General features: G+C 43.0%; 1 protein-coding gene across 5 annotated transcripts in view; it reads right to left on the bottom strand.

Annotated features, from left to right (window-relative positions):
* The window catches only part of LOC138204480 (A-type potassium channel modulatory protein DPP6-like), a 188,967-nt gene that overhangs the window by 51,799 nt on the left and 119,765 nt on the right, over window positions 1-17,403 (bottom strand). For all 5 annotated transcript variants that reach the window (XM_069159778.1, XM_069159779.1, XM_069159780.1 and 2 more), the window contains one exon: window positions 1,136-1,250. In XM_069159778.1, the coding sequence (XP_069015879.1) occupies window positions 1,136-1,250 (115 nt within the window). The remainder of the gene's footprint in view (window positions 1-1,135; window positions 1,251-17,403) is intronic.

Genomic DNA, 17,403 nt, shown 5'->3' with positions numbered 1-17,403 from the left:
CGAGCAACGCGGACAGCCGCGCACTTAAAATCCTAGCGGCGGCTCGCTCGACCGGTCCGGTTTTAACGCGGAGTTTAAACCTTCAAAATAAGGCATCATCTTTTTTTCAGCTTATGTCTTACTTACAACAAGACTGAGCTAGCTGAGCAGTTTAGTGTTTCTATGTGCTGTATTTAGAAACCATCTCTGGAAAGCAATAAAACGGACTGGAAATCCTCTCCGTTGCTAGGGTGGTTGCTAAGGGTCGGACTTTCTTCCTGGAGTAGTAAACGTTGAATACAGTACACAGCAGTCTACTGACGGGACTGATTGTTTTCCCGTCCTTAGTCGTACCCCGCGTACTGCCATGGAAACGGTAATCACATGAACGAAAAGTTGTATATTTTGAGAGCGAGCTGCCCCACATTATGAATACATTTTGATTACATATTTTATAATATTGCTGAAATCGCTGACCCTGCTTTGGCACCCCCACCCCTCAAATTACAGGCAACATTACCTGCAATTTTCCGTGATAGAAAAATCATAACCAAGGGCACCGTGATTACTGTCTTGGTAAGTGAATTATAGTGCACGCACAACAACAGTTGTATTGACTGATTTGACTCTGGCAGCGCATAAAACCACATCAAGGAGCTTTATGAGCCTGAATATAAACAGATGGCGTATTGATTAAATCTTAAACTGAATTTGCAAACAGGAATCCTGAAGGTCACTCTTGACATTAAAACCAAGATGCCTTAAAATAAGTATGTGCTGATGTAGAAGTCCAAGGAAGAAAGAAAGAAAAAAAAAAAAAAGGGCGCTAAGTGAAGGAGACGCTGTGTTTATGAAGAAAGAAATCCTGACTTCAACGAGGTTTACCGACCTTCACTAAACGTGGCCGTTACAGCGAGAGCGGGTGTTCAACCGTGACACCGCGAACACGGCACGAGAGCACCGGACCTCACAGGGATACGGAGACACCGACGCCTCACACTTTTTCCTCATTGCGTTCGTTTGTGCCGAGATTGATTGTGAAAGCTAATGGGCATGTCCGTGCATGATAATAGGCGTGCAAACAGGGCGATGGTGCGGCGTGTAAAGTGCGGCAGCCCCTCCCCCGCCCCGTCCCGTCCCATCCTGCAGCGTGTACCTGGTGTCAACAGGATGACGGAGGTGACGATCAGCGAGCAGATGACCAGAATGACAAGAAGGGCGATCGCTATTCCCTTCCAGTTCCTCTGCGGAGGGTTGCTGCCCACCAGCTCCTACGGAGAGTGACAGAGAGGAGGAGAGGAAACGGTCAGTAAAAAAAAAACAACAACAAAAAAACGACAATCAGAATACAGTGTGCACAGAAACGATGAGGACAAAATGAAAAGGGGGAGAAAAAAAAATTGCACAGGTATGGATGTGGCACGTGAGACAGAAGAAAAAGCTCGAACAAGCGAGAAGAAAAAGCAAAAAGACAATCAGAAGAACTATGAACTCATTAAAAGAAAAGATGAGGGGGTGTCAGTCAAGGGCGAACATGAGTCGCAGTCGCAGCCTCTCGGATCTCAAGGAGACACGATAGCAGCGGCGGCGGGAGGAGGATGAGGAGGAGGAGGAGGAGGAGGAGGAAGGGTGAGAATCCTTAATGAGCCGAGTATCAGCGGCCATCACACGCAAACAAATGCGACAGATAAAAATGGAGCCAGCGACACGTTGGTGAATTGCACGCTTGATAACAGCGCGGAGAGAAGCTTCGGGGTTGGCAAAAAAAAAAAAAAAAAAAACACTCCGAGTTATGAGCAACCTTGAGGCAATTTTATTTCTTTTTTTTTTTTTTCCTTTTTCTTTCTTAGAAATCCAGAAACAAATGAACTTATTGCAGTTTCATATTGTTGTCATTGACATTGTGACAGTGGTAATATAGATATAGTGTTCCCCCTCAGGAGATCAAATATACTGAAGCTTTAGGCTTCTGGTTCGTGCACAAATCAAAAAAATGGGGAATGCATTCGATGGTGAAGTGCAGCAGGTGGCTGCGTTCAGCAAAAAATGAAATGAGACCAAAATGTACACAATGTATTACCGTAACAATTCAAGACAGTTCAGTCAGCAGCGATGGATGATGAAAACTTCCAGGCCAGAGATAATCAGATTTCTCTTACTTAAGACTTCACTGGGGAACTTCTTCATCTTTATCTGAAGTTAAATACTTGCAGCCCGTTTTGTTATCATGATTATATTGATAATAAATACATAGTTTGAAGCTGTTTTTCAGTTACAAGTACTTTGCAAAAGTACACAGGATTATAGTGACATAAGTTACAAATAAAGTATGAATAAAAGGATCTAAAGTCAAGTCGAGTTTATTTATGTAGTACATTAAATAAAACAGGTGTGTGACTCAATGTGCTTTAAGACAACAGGCAACGATCAAAGATCTTTCAAGACAAAATATGCAAGATAAGATGGTTTTATAATAAAAGGAAAAAAAGATAGGAATATACTATTGTAACTCAGTAAAAATTGACAATACTACTTATTTTTTAAGTAAAAGTTCGATCTCTTAACCACTTTAAATCTCACTAAACGCTCACGAAAAAAAGAAAAGAAAGATACTGTTGCAGCAGATCTTCATTCAAGTGACGGAAAATTCCAGAGAAAGTAAGAAAGCAAAACGAACCGAGGCACAAACAGCCGCTGCAGAATAAAATCGCATCAACACATTTATTAGATTTCTTTAAAAAAAACAAAAAAAAAACAACTGAAATTCTGTGAGAGCTGAAATCTGCTGGTGACAGAACTGAACCGCCACACTTCAACAAATTAAACACCCAAAGGAAACCAGAAAAAAAAAAAGCAAGCCCCACACCTCAATGTGCGACTTTTAAGGCCGAGCAGGCCCGGAAAAGTTTCCCGCATCGGCACTGAGCGGTCTGGCTGGTGCACGGATGAACCGGTGCCAAAAACCACAACCAAGAGGGACCGCGGAAAGGGTCCAAAGCCCGAAACTGTTAGCGGAGGATTAATAAGTTCTTAATTAGTTTATAGAGGATGAAAAGAGCGAAGCAGACTGTGCGCTTCGGGGACCTGCGGCGGCGGCGCTAATGAATACACGCTAAGGCTTTAATGAAGCTGAATGGCTGAGCTATGGAGCAAACCTTTTAGTGACCTCGTTCCCACCTTAATTGAAAAGAGCCCGAGACGTCATTAGCCCGCAGATAAGAGCAATCAGTGCTATTTACCAGACTGCCCATTACCCGCATTCATTAAAAGCAGGAACCTGTTAGTTAGCCGTGTGCGGCCACGTGATGGCCGCGAGGAGGCGACGCCTCAAACGGAGACAGGAAAGTGAAAATATCTTCAAACTTCAAGCCTTTTACGTTGATTTCCATGTTCGCTATGAAGTGAAGATGACAGGCAATTTACTTTAATTTAGTGACAGGCCATGAGAGGTTGAGCGTGATCGACGTGAAAAGAGCTGCTGGTTCTTGAGCTGATTTCACGACTGTAGCTGCCCTCCGTGATCTTCAACGTGGAAACGCACGAGTCTCCTGACTGACTTCCTGATACGTTATAACGGTGAGGATATTTGTGATGCACTCAATACCTTTAATCCTTTCCACGTCCTTTCAAAGACATTATGTGTAATTAATGGCTCTCAATGCCATGATTTTGAACATCTGAGCTGTAGAATTTTTTTTTAATGATTTGTTGTTCTAATTAAAAAATATATATATATTGCAATAGTTGCCGAATTTACCCAAAATGTGTCCAAAACCAATACATCCATTGATTTAAAACTGCTGAATGCTTTACTAGATTAAGGAGGTTATATAGTAATGATTGCATGCTTCTCGGGAGTCTTAGCTGACTTATCCACACCTTGTTTTTACCTGCATTCATCCACCTTATAATTCACTGTATGACAGAGATCCTTCTCTTGATTCAACTGCAAGAGTTACACGACCTTCAAAACCAGAACTGCTCCAACTAACAGTCATCTAACTGCCAAACAGCACAGCACAGCAAACAGTTGTAAAGTTGGATTTAGCCGAAAGCACTCCGTTTTTTTGAGCAGGTAGGATGTTCTCTGATGTCATTAAAAAAAATAGTCAACTTCAGACACTTAACGTTCTTACGGGTCCAGAATCAAACTCCACTGAGGTAAATCTCTGATGCAACGAAGCTGATCGGAGCTGATTATTGCGACACACAACGTGTTTGTAGGGATCATTTCAAACATCCAATAATAACAGCCAGCTTTGGGAGTTGTGATCAGACAGTCTACAATGTGATTCACTTTGTCTAATTCTGTGCTGCATCGTCTCTCCGGAACGATCCATTTTTTTTTTCTCCAAGCAGAAATAAAAATCCTATTGTAGATTTTGACGAGCGTGGCACGACGCCCGCTGGCTGATTGTTGTCACCGAAGCAGCATGTGACTGAGTGGGATTTACAGGATGGAAACCGGTGGCTAAATTGGAGGAAAACGACTCTATAGAGAGCAGCCGCTCACACGCAACAATGGGATGTAACGCAAACACGACTCAATCTGTGTAAAGCACATTAAAAGAGAGGACAAATCCTCCTGCACTGTTTATTAAGCATCCTATATGCAAATGGGTCCCGCACTGAAGATAACAAAAGCTGGGTGTGAATCCATCACGGCATCTTAAATTCAACAGACTTATCTGTGTGTGTAAGGGACTGTGTGCACTTGACTCACACTGTGAAAAAAAAAAAATAGATTTATTAAAGGTCAAAGATTCATCTGGATCTGTAGCACAGCTCATTTGCTGGTAAAAAAAAAAAAAAAAAAAAAAATTCAGTTAAATTCACTCAAGTGTTCTGTGTCTGGTAGAAGGAACATTTCTCCCTAGAAAAAAAAATCAGTGACCTTTTGACTTCCGTAGTCAGAGATAGTCAGTCTGTGTTCATCGCTTCAGCATCGTCTGCAGGAAGCAAGAATATAGAAAGTGCAGTGGTCTCTCCAATAACAGTAAATATTCATGTTTACTTCTGCGGAACGAGCGAAAGTCTAAAACGCACACATCGGATCACCAGATTGCTCCGACTGGAGCGGCTGAAATTGCTGAGAAATTAGACAAACAACATCGAGATCAGCATAAATGTGTGCTGACATTAAAAACTATCATGAAAAAAAATAAAAAATAAATCTTGCAACGCTACCAGTTAGAATTGAAACTTGTACACTGTAATTGGATCGCAGACGATTAGAAGAGAAGAAACCTCGACAGGACTTTGCGTCGCTTCTTTGCTATTCTCGGAGGGAACGACGGGAATGGCTTTCTTCAGTCGGGGCCAAGGGTGCAGACGCAGGGCGAAAAGCTCGCCTCACCTTCCTGATCGCGCCTCTGTGATCTGTAACTATAACGATGATGGGACTAATTAGCCAGACCTTCTGCGCCGACGTAACGGCGAGGTGATTACAAGTGACTGGGGCGAGAGAGAGAGAGAACGAGATGAGGCATAAAACGAGCAGCGAGGAGACAGACATCAGACATCAGAGCTTGCAGGAGCAGTAAATAAATAAAATGTCGAGAGTGCTGTGGGAGAATTCTGACAGGAAGGCTTGAGGCGTGACAAAAACATGACAGAGTAAAAAAAAAAAAAAAAAAAAAAAAAAAAAAAAAAAAAAAAAAAATGTACAGGAGTGCTGTGGATAGACCCAGGTCCAAAACTCAAAAAAAAAAAAACAACAACAAAAAAAAAAAAAACGATCCTGGTGTGTTTTAGTCCTCTGTGTCTGTCATGTTTAAAGCTGCAGAGCAAGCAGACATCATCAGTGTTGATTCAGCCCACAGAGTGTAAAACACTGCACGACGCCAGCAATCCTCCAAGAACACAACTATCACCATTTACCAGAGTGGTGAGCCGACACAGAGAACAACCGAGAGGGTTAAAAAACAAAACCACATACGACAGCTGTTTTTTTTACGACCGCGTTTTAGGGCCTCATTAAAGAAAAAAATTAATTAGAGGGGGGTGATTTCTTTTTTTTTATTTCGCTTTTGAGAATAAAGTTGAAATTTCAAAAATTAAATCGAACTGAATAAAGTGAAATTACATTTCAATTTCCATGTTCAACTTTCGACTTCATTCACAAAACATAATTGCAACTTTATTAAAAAGAACTAATTAATAATTCTCAAGATATTTGGACTTTTTCTCAAATTAACAAAAATCATCCTCCTATTGATTTATTTTTTTCTTTAATGTGGCCCTAATTCTCAAGTCGAGTTTTTCCTTCGCTACTGCATCCTACTGAACCGGTCCTGAACCTTTAGGACCACTGATCGGGAACTTTGGAGTGATTGTATTACTTGCAATTAATTGTCTTACTGATACCAAACTTAATTTCTTAATGAAATACTAGAAGTAGCTCCAAAAAAAAAAAAAAAAACGCCTTTTATTTCTTAAGGCATGTTTAAAACATGTGATGCCACGGCAAGACTTCTGCAATCTCCTTTTAATGGTCGTATCCAGTTAGATTTGCGGGCACCCAAAAACTTCCCCCATCAGTCTGCTTCTCAAACATCTCCACTCCACTTGTTGATTCCACAGCAGACTTTAGAAAGAAGACTGGAAACTAACATTTCACTGCTCCCACTCGTTCAGAATTCAAACGACTGCTCCGGCTGCAGCGAGCGTCGTTGATTTTCCGGCGGCGTTCAGTTCATTAAGACGTGCTCTTGATCCGGAATGCCGAGTTCGGGCAATTCAACAGATTTCTTGGGTCGCGAGTCGTCTTCAAATTCCCAGAGCTCGCGCTGAAACCGCGCGACAGAACATTCAAGGGCGGAGCGAGCCAGCGTTCATTTGAGGTTTACAGCAAACCTTCCCTCCTGCTTAAATATAATAAATACCTTCAATCATTGGCAGGATGGCAGAGCTAAAAGAATAAGAGGTTTGAGAATGTGACGAAGAAGAGAAGATTACAAAGGCTCCATTCGTGCTAACTTTATGGGATGCTAAGCTAAAGATGCGGGGCTTGGTCCGTCTCCCCCGTGCTGCTTTAATAGATCTAAATGTATTCTCCCTGAGGACGCAATTAAAACGCCTCCGGCACCGGTATCAGTACAGGTCATTAATTCAGATTCTCAATGAACACGCTAAATCTACAGCACGGTACATGTTATATCTGTATGTGCATATTTGCTGTACTTTAAAGCACATTTCCGACTGTTTAATCATACAACACGGAAAGTTAATAGCGCCGGCATTGTCATTAGGCATGCATCTTAAATCAATGATGACACCATGGGAAAAGCAGCCCGGAGATATCACGGAGACGGAGAGGCGGAAGCGCAGCAGAACGTGATGAATCAGGAAGCATTAAGCTTTTTATGAAATGTGCTTCTAGTTCAGCCGGAGGTTGAGTTTCTTGCTCACTCGTGGCACAACGCTGCTAATGGACACAAGCGGATCGAACCTGCAACACCGGCGGCAGAGTGCACAATCTCTCCGACAACAGAAGCAAATCAAACAGTGATGAGAGCCGACGACGACGTCTCTCGGCGTGACGACGTCGGATGTTGCCCGATACAGCGAGCGGCGACGGAAGATGACAGCGACCGCTGGGACTCGTTTATCGGCGAGCATTTAGCCGACACTTTTACTTTCAAGACTTCAGACGAGAAAGCAGCTCGAGGCTCGGCGACGTGACGCGAGAGCTGACAGGTGACAGTTTCGGTTTTCAGGGAGCTGAAAACGTGCAACGAGATGATCTGGTACGGCTCTATTAACGTCAGACTTTAAAGAGGAATTTGGATTCAATTAGAGTACAGACCACGTAGACACATAATTAGAGCAATCGCATACAATGAATGTGCAGTGAAAATGTGAAAATTGTTTCTTTCAGTAATTATGTTTGATGAATGTTTGGATTGTTTGAGACAAACTGTTTTTGTGATTGAAGTTGCGATGACTGCATTTACTCTGCTTTCACAGACCTAAACTTCTCCGTGCAAACACGAAGTGAACAGGGTTCCCGCTCCAAGTCAAATGTCAAATTCCCTCACTTTTCTCCACTAAAAAAAAAAGGTTAAATTCAATAACCAACAGAAAACACGGACTGCAATTGTGCTGAGCAGACAAGAAACAGCCACATCATTTTTTCCCCCCAGGATTGTGTGACCTCACTGGTGTTTACAGTACAAAACTTTTCACTACCTAACCTTCTTCACACGCCAACCCGTGCACTCTTATAAACACATTGACCTGTGGGCAAAAACTTCCCAACATTTTTTTTCTAATGGGAATGATGTCGGCGTGGCTGCGATGGTCTTCCTCTCCCAGCTTTGAAAGATTTATACTAGTTTTTACAAACTTTGCATTTAGCTTTTTTGTTTAATTTGTATCACCCCGGTCTTTGAAATCATCGTTTTGTGACCGAAGCTTTTAAAATGTACATTTTGCAGCATCGTTTGCGTTTCTAAGTAGTTACGGGAAATGCACACCTTTAGTGAAGTGCTTGACACACGTTGACTCACAGAAAGGAGATAAAACCACTCAGTACACATGAACTAACGGATAAAAAAAAAAAAAGAGGACCAAATGGAAAATGTTATATTTTGAGAAATTGAAAATAAAATTTAAACACGCTAACAAAATTCCCCGATATGACCCAAAGAGTTTTAAAAATTCCCCTCGACTGAGTAAAGGTGTCATTTCAGACCATTTCTACAGCACACAGACGTGATTCAAGCCTCAAATAGAGGGATTTGGACTCTGCTTCTTTCATCCTCCTCAAACAAGACTTCATTTTTGCCAAAAAATTGGAGCAGATTAGTCTCAAGTTCAAATCCTCTCCGATTGTTGAAGTGGTTTTAAGTATGGACGGATTTCTTCTCGCGCCTCTCTCCATCAGACTTTTAATCTTTGAATAAAAGAGTCCCAAACAGAGCGCCTGTTCCAGCTCTGTGCTTCGCGGGTCAAAAGAACATCGGTGCAACATAGCGACCGCATCCGTTTCCAACAATCTCGTTGCCGCGGTACAATCGGGTGTTGTGATGGGGCCGCGAATAAACAAGCCGTCTTGTTTGTTACCCACGGCAGGAGAACTAATTTCCAACCGGCCGCCGCGCGAGTGCGTGTAGTTCTCCGGCTTCTTTCGCCCGGCGTGTTTGATTTGCGAGTGAATCTCTTCCAGTCCATTAGAGAGATGCTAGAAGGGCGCCGCTGCCAGCTGACCTCTCTCTGCAGAGCCAGCATCCAAATCACATCTCTGTAAAATAACGTACGAGAACCCACTGCCGGGAGATGAGTCAGGCTGTAATGGCACAGAGAGCTGCTGCAACAACGTGGAAATAAAAACCTCTGGGAATGTTTTTTTTTTTTTTCTCATGCGACACGATTTGGGATCAAAACTATTCCTGAAGTCTCATTAACAGCCACAGACGGCCCAGAGCTCATCTCCGCTCCCATAACTGATCATTCATGTACTTTGAATACGATTTCTGATCCCTTAACGTGCGTGCATTTTCTTGACTCCTGTTGTTCTGGGTTTTGTACCCTCGTGGTTGAAATGCACTTATTGTAAGTCGCTTTGGATAAAAGCGTCAGCTAAATGAAATGAAATGAAATGTAATGTGCACATCCCGCAGAAGCAATTAATCTCATCTGTTCTGCATTATTGTCCACGTCACTATGGTAACAGAGTAATAATGAACAGGTATAGCCGTACCCCTTCTGCACGGTAAATACGCATTATGACACGGCTAAACGAGTGATGACACACACACAGAGAAACGGTTCCTGCTTCTTCTCTCATTTATAATGCATGAGGGTGAATTTATGTTTGTCAGGACCAACACAGAAGTCTCTTTTTTTTGGCGGTGGGAGGGGGGGGGGGGAGTAAATAGAACAATGCAGCCAGAGTTTCTCCTCGTTTCATCACTTTTCCTGTGGCAGAGGGGAGGCGAAACGGATACCGCAAATGTTTCTGCGGCGAAACATTTACCTTCATCACTTCGGCGAGTACGCGCCGACGACTTTTCGTGAAATTCGCTTCAACTGTTCTGCAGGTAGAAGCATTGACAGCTTGTGCGGTCATCCCCTCTCGATGTTCTCTACCGCTGCTTTAAATGGCAGACGCATATTCAGAGGTAGCCCCGGGAAAGTGTCCCCGCATGTCATTAGCCAACCATCTGAAGGCGCGCAGCCGTGTGTGCAAACGTGTGATGCGCTGACTCCATTTGCAAAGTCCCCAGAACCTCTGACTTAAATTGGATCTGTGTGGATTGTCAGTGACAAACTCGGAAGTAAGCGGCGAAGCTGAAGTCAACATTATTACCTTCGGTGTGCTTTTCAGTCTCAGTGCACTTCGGGAGGTAAATCTCAAGTATTAAATGACACGACACGAAAACAAAAACCTTCAATCATTGTTTGTTCGTTAAACACTCTGAACAAAAGGAGAAAAAGGTGAAAAATATCCTGCCAACACAAAATTAATCGCTGGAATAGTCTGTGCCTCATTGAAACGACATCGTATGCCGTCGGCTGAAAAGACAGAAACATGCCGTGTATATAAACATCACGAGGCAGGCCGAGCCTTTCTAATTATCGAGTGGGAACTAGAGACAATAAAACAGCCTTCAAAAGGTTGAAGCTCATCACAGGCAAGTCCAAATGAAAGAATTGGTGTCGTTGTGTCTTAATCCACCCCCTTCTTCAATATACTACAGCCTCCCAAAAAGTGCACAATTCAATTGAAAAACAAAACGACAAACAGAAACATAAATTGTCTCCAAGTACCTTCCACAAAAGCATTCCCTCATTCATCTCTCGTATCAAACTAAAACCCACATAGTTCAAGGTTTGTTTTTATCCGAGAGTCGACGAAACACAAGAAGTAGCTCGTCACTTCCCCGGCGAGAGCCGTCTCCATATTTACAACCCAAGTAGCCAACGCTACGTTAACATTTCATGGTATGTTGTTACATCGTACGCTTCTGCTGTTTCTGTCTTTTCTTACAAGGCAACCAACAATCCTCCAGACAACAATCTGTCACTCAAAAGATATCTGGTACACAAAGATCACTCCACACCGCTCAGCCGCTACTTGACTTTTATGAGATGCGGGTTTGCCACTCAGCCTCACTTAAGTGTTTTTGCATGGAAACTCCCCGCCGCTGCAAACTAACTAGAAAGTCATCCGAGCCTCTGTGCAGAAGGAGTTGTTGTGGAGAATAGAAAAAGGCGGGCGGCAAGATTTCACTGCAGAGCGCTGCGCGTCCCCGAAGCCCACACCGGGAGCCATTGGTATTCACTGCGGCCAGGCGGCGCCGCCAGCGTGTGCTGCATCTCTCAGGAACATTAAGAATTGAAAAGTATCTCTCCTATTGTTCTTATCTATCAGCCTTCATTCCATAACGCACACTTGTCGCGCCACTCTGGCAAAAAAAAATAAATTGCCATCATGGAAACAATATGCACCGGCAGACGCACTCGCTTCCTGGAAATGAAATGCCCCACAACCCACTGCTTCCAGGCGCAGGGGTCTAATAAAAAGAGGCTGCCGCGCCTGTTGATGTTTACCCAGGCTAATGTATTCTGGCCCGCTGGTTTTTCTTTTTTCCCTTTTTCTTTTTTATCACTTTCTCCTGACAAAATATGAACATTCATGTAGAAAGAATAGACTTCCAGTCTCTTTCATTTGGCATATTGTTTGGCTGACGAGCACTCCAGATGAAAAATGCCTCATACTTTCTATTACTTAAGAGCAGTATTTTCGTTTTTTTCTGAAAAAAAAGAAGGAATGAAAATCACCTCGTTTCACCTCTCTTCACCGACAAAAGAAATAAACAAATCAACTGCTCGGCGCAGCTTGCAAACACAGTCGCTGCTGCTGTGTGCGAGACATAAGAAGGAGGACATTGCTGGTTCCATTCATGCGGTGGGAAGGCACCGGTAGCCCAGTGCATGTTCAAATACACTCAGCGTGTTCTCCATAAAGGCCAGAGGACTCAAAACATAAATGCACAAAACTAATTTAGAATAACACATCACGATCTGAGCTGGATTCCCTGATTGCTGCCGCACGGGGCATTTCCATCCCTCTACTTTTGTTTTGGGTGGCCTCTCGCTGTGTTTCCGCGGCAACAAATTATTCACCGCTTACCCTCTTCGTGGCCAGCCGTTGTTTCCGCTGCGACCCGATTGCTCGTCGCACCCGAGAGTGGCCGCTCAACGATTTATCAGGTGTGCGAAGTGCCATATTTACTTCATAATTGGTTGTTAAAGGCTTTTGTGCTCAACATCCACTTCAGCCATATAGCTGCATTCTATGCACACGCACCCGTATTCAGAACTGCTCTGTTGAAGCATGCTGCAAGTGTAATTTAACTCCAATTGGATTTTCCATTACAGGTGTAACCGGGTCATATAGAGCCTTTCGTTATAATTATCTGTTCTGCTACCAAAGCCTTTATTACACCTCTAAAACAGGTCAAGTTCAGACCACAGCCGTAAAAGATAATCGGCGTTGCCCACGTTAAATTATGGATTCACGAGTGCCGGTATGCTGCTGGTTTTTGATCCGCGGCACATCCGTTCTTTAAGATTTGGAGTCGTGCGTGCTACTTTTGTCTTTACGTCTTCTGAGGTGCCCCACGAGTCTCATTTAGGAGACGTGGGTGTCCACATTCTTTTCATTGTAATCCATTCTATTGTTTCCACGCGGCGACCGGCGGTGACCCGTTGGTTTGCGAACGGTCGCTACGAAGCCTCGAGTTCGGAATCTGGACGGCCAGAAAACGACTAAGATGGAGCGACTTTGATTCGCAAAACCGAGATAACGCGTGGAGAAATCTCACTGACTGAGAATTTCATGAGACCGGTTGAATGGGAGTCGGTGGAGCCGAAAGCTACGTCCACTTTTATATACAATCTATGAGTGTTTCTGGTACTTTTTGCGTCTATTTTTGTTCCCACCAACATTATATCTGTTTCTAACGGAGAACCTAAGTGTTGCTAGCTTAACAGTTACTGTACATTTAACTCCCTTTGTGTTTCTCCACTTATCATAATTGCGTAGGGGCCGGACGGGGGGCTGCTTTTTTCCTTTATCATACATCGTGGTATGTTTTAAATGCTGTGTGACGGGCCGGAGCGGGCAGCTGTGATTACATGTTGGCTTTTCTTTATCATGTGCTTCTGTCAGAATAAACAGTGCGCCCCTTTCAAGAGATTGCGGTGACTCACGGCATTCGCTTCATAAACAACACAACGCAGAAGCCCGCCGGTTACACAAGCTACAGCTGCACGTCTGATTGCAGCCTTCTGCACTTGACACAGAATGAAGGCACATATTTGAGTTTGTATGCAATATACAGCGTGTCTAAATTGTGCCATTTGCTCCTGTGTATTTGGCAAGAATCTGCGACTTACAGCTGCATATTTCTGATCTGTGGCTACTGGTGCCGCCAACCTGCCCGATGTTTACCGTTTCTCTGCTCTCCTCTCACCTCAACCAGTCGAGGTAGATGGTCACCCGCCTCCGAGTCTGGTTCTGTCCGAGGTTTGAGTTTTTCCTCCCCACTGTTGCTCATTTATGAGCTCTTCAATTGTTGGGTTCCTCACTATAATGTTAGTAGGGTTCAACGTTACTATTTCAATGTGGCCTGAGACGATTTATGTTATGATTTTGCGCAATATTAATAAAATTGAATTGTATTCCTGCAACAATGTCAAAAATGTTAAATTGCTTTATGTATGCTGTCTGAAACTACAAAGGTTTTACACCTGCATCACCAATTGCCTAGAAACTACATGTCTGGTCTGGTGAACAATTAGCAAGGAAGATAATTGCAATACAAGGTCAAGTCAACTCTTTTGTAACAGAAGCATCGTGCATTCACAATAGCAGCTGTTCTTGAGATGAAACAGAAACACGACAAACTCCACCGTGGTTCCCAAACAGCGTCTAATATCATCTGAACGTACATTTTAGAGAGTCTGTCCTGTTGAGGAAACGTAACAGCCCTGGATAGTTGTAGTCGAAGCACATGCACCAAGCTTGACAGCAGCTTTGCTCGTGTGCAAGTAAAAGTTCAGTATTTGTAGCCTCATGCGTGTACAAAAAAAAATAATCACTGAATCAACAGCCAGCTCTGCACACTGCCTGTGGAGCTGTGTATAGATGTGTGCTCCCTCCGTGTCAGGATACATGCTGTTTGAAGATAGCCAGCTCATCGACTTGTCAGGACATGAAGTTGACCGTCTCAGGGGGTACAGCAGGGTTACCAATATGCCACAAAGCAAAAAGTTGCATCGAGTAACTTTGTTTCTACAGTCATATGAAAAAATAAGAACATGCCATGGAAATGGCAGATTTTTTTCAACATGTTTGGACAAGCAAACATTTGACAACTCCTATTGATACAGAAAAAGTACGTACAGCCCTACATTTATCACACCTTCAAATCCATAAAATCAGAATCATCGGTTCCGGATGAAGTGCCGATAATTCAAACCCGCTTAGGGAAGGATTTGAACTAAATCATTTAGCTGGAAGAAAAATCCTCCACAAGAAGCAAAGATTTAAAGTGACTGGCAGCCCAAGAAAATTCAGCCAAAGAGCAGAAGGTTTGGTGCAAAAAGAAGTCTGCAAGAACCCCAAACTTTCATCACAAGATCTGCAGGTAACTCTTGCAACTGTTGGTGTCCAAGAGCATATGTCTACAATCAAGAAGAGATTTCACAAATGTAACCTTTTACTGTCCAAAAAGAACATTAAAAGATGAAATCTACAGTTTGCCAGTGAATTCATTCAGTAGAGGTAAACAGCAGGCCTTCTGGAATAATGTGCTTTGAGCAATCACAGATGAAGTTGCTTGGTCACACTAACGGTAGACATGTCTGGTGCCGACCAAAGACAGCTTTTCAGAGGAACAACGGCAAACTAACTGTAAAGCACATGTTGGTACAAATATTATGGGTTTGGTTTTGCGTCGCCGCTTTAGGGACGGGGCCGTTTGCAGTCATTGATTCAACAATGGGTTCTGCAAGATTTCGAAGTGTGTGAAGATAATTGGAGGCCATCCATCCAAAAGTTGAAATCGAACGAGAAGTGCACTTTTCAATGGGATAATCATTCTAAGCACATGGACAAATCCATCAAGGACTGGGTCAGAAAGAAGAAATTGTAGGTTATGGAACGGCCCAGTCAAAGAACAGATGTGAATCCCATTGAAATGTAGAGATGGGATTTAAAAAAACAAAACCCTCGAAACATATTACAACTGAAAGAAGCAATTTCTGCTAAAGGGGGCAAATCGCTTTTTTTTTTTTTCCACAGAGGAATATCACATCCATTGATATTTTTGTGGAATAAAACATTTAAAAAGCTCATAGTTCATCATGGTTTTGTCGAATTATAACACCTCTAACTAACACCGTTTTAAAGAGGATCAAATGTTTGCTTTTAAAAATATATTTTTCACAGGATGTACTTATTTCTTAAAGATTACATATCCACATTTTTTTTTCTACCACATACAAAATTGTCTGAAGTTTTTTTTTTCTTTTCCACCATTAAGCCTTTTTGACGTTTCTGCAAGATTACACATGAAAAGGCTGTTTGTTTTTTAACTGGAAAGAAATTCCCATTGAGAGTGTAAAACATTCACCCCCCGCCGACTTGAGACGTCTTTACAAAGTTAGTAGTTTGCTTCTACACGGGGAACAAACTCAGTAGTCAGTGTGGATTCACAACATTGGAACTGATTCAAAATAAGTTTTCACAAAAGGAAAGGGGGGAAATTAACCAGAGACACATCTAAAAAAAAAAAACAACAAAAAAAAAACAGCAACTCTAGATCCAATCTTCTATCTGTCTTTATGCTCCAAGCAGTTGTATTTTTGCCCTGAATATTTCTCAATACACGGCGTCTGTCTCAGTCCTCATGGACCACCTTGTCAACCTCACTGCAGAGAGACAGCTGCACCAACCTTGACACTTAACTTCCTGATTGGAAAAATGTAAAATGGCTGTGAAGAGGTTTTGATGCAAGTAAACAACCATATGAAGATAAAGAGAAGTGATGTGAAATTGAACCTGTCGGTATTAATGAGCTGCTTTGATCCCGGTGGTGCGTTTGTAGAGGAAGCATAACAGCGCACTCTTGGGAGCCACTCAGACCCCATTTAAAAGCATTTCTGGCCAATCGCTGAGCAAGAGGTTCGAACGTTCATATGTAAGTGCGCCTGCTTTTAACATTATAGTCGATTGTTCAAAACCAAAGCAGACAGGGGAGAAATTTCGCCACATTTTGGCGATAAAATACGACTAACGTGCTGACGAACACATCCGATCATTTAGGCTCACTCTACATTTTATAACTGCAACGCCGATGCTTCGATTCTCTGCTAGCGGATCCATGTTGCATAGATTACCCCAAAGGCAAATAAAGGCAGCTCGACAATATAGCTGAAAACACACCAGGGGCCGCGGAGTGTCATGAGTTGAGTTTAAACTGCTGCCCCAGCACCAACAGGACGCGCAGCAACGCGTGAAGACCGCACACAGCATGGAAAAAAGCAATATGATGGATAAGCTGCCAATTTGTCCTGGTAATAGCAGCACGGAGGGTTGTACAGGTCTGGATATTTAACGCTACCTCGGTGAGACTGCAACAGAAAGAGGTGATGACATTGAGCGCCAACGGGAGGAGAGAAAAAGAGGACAAGCTACGGAAGCTGCAAATCACAAAAAAAAAAGCCTGTTTTTCTGGGAAGTAAATAGTTTTTTTTTTTTTTTTACAGGTGCAGCGACGATCGAAATACGATAGAGGTGGGAAGTGTTGCTGGGCCACAAATTACAAACATAAGGGTGGCAGAGAGGGACAAATTCCACAGTGATTTGAGAAGTTCTTTGGGTGTTTTTACGCTGTTTTTTAAAGCTGAAATTCAAGCTTACGCAGAGTAAGAGTTCATAAGCGACACGCCAGCTCATAGGGTGAGGGTATCACTTTAAAGCAACAAGTACTTTTCTACAACGATAATCAATCTGTGTAAAATGACAATAGAAAAGCTAAAGTCAGAAAACGTACGGTTTTACTCATTATGAATTCAAAACACGTCACCAGGACTGCGTGGGTGTGTTTTCATCAGATTTGTATTGACAGTGCCGCGGCATTATAAGCAAACAAGCCATCACACTAACAATCTGCTGTCTCGAACCTCAGGCTGTCGGCCCAAACAGGGCGCGGACTGTGAAGTAAAAACGACCTTCTCATCTTCAAGCAGTGCAGGCAAGGAAGCGAGGGGCAGACGTTCAACCCCTGACAGCTTCAGCTTACTGCTTGGTGCGGTTCAGCCTCAGTCTGTGCAACTCCACACCGTACCGGGCAGCTCTCATGTGTAACATGTGTAACTGTGTGAATGGGAATCACAGCTTGGCTGGAG

The sequence above is a fragment of the Embiotoca jacksoni genome, unplaced genomic scaffold, assembly GCF_022577435.1.
Source record: "Embiotoca jacksoni isolate LCO1_2020_lvr unplaced genomic scaffold, fEmbJac1.0.p SCAF_25, whole genome shotgun sequence".
In the NCBI taxonomy this organism is placed as follows: domain Eukaryota; kingdom Metazoa; phylum Chordata; class Actinopteri; family Embiotocidae; genus Embiotoca; species Embiotoca jacksoni.
Note: the sequence above shows the minus strand (reverse complement) of the source record. Positions and strands in the feature narration are given on the sequence as shown.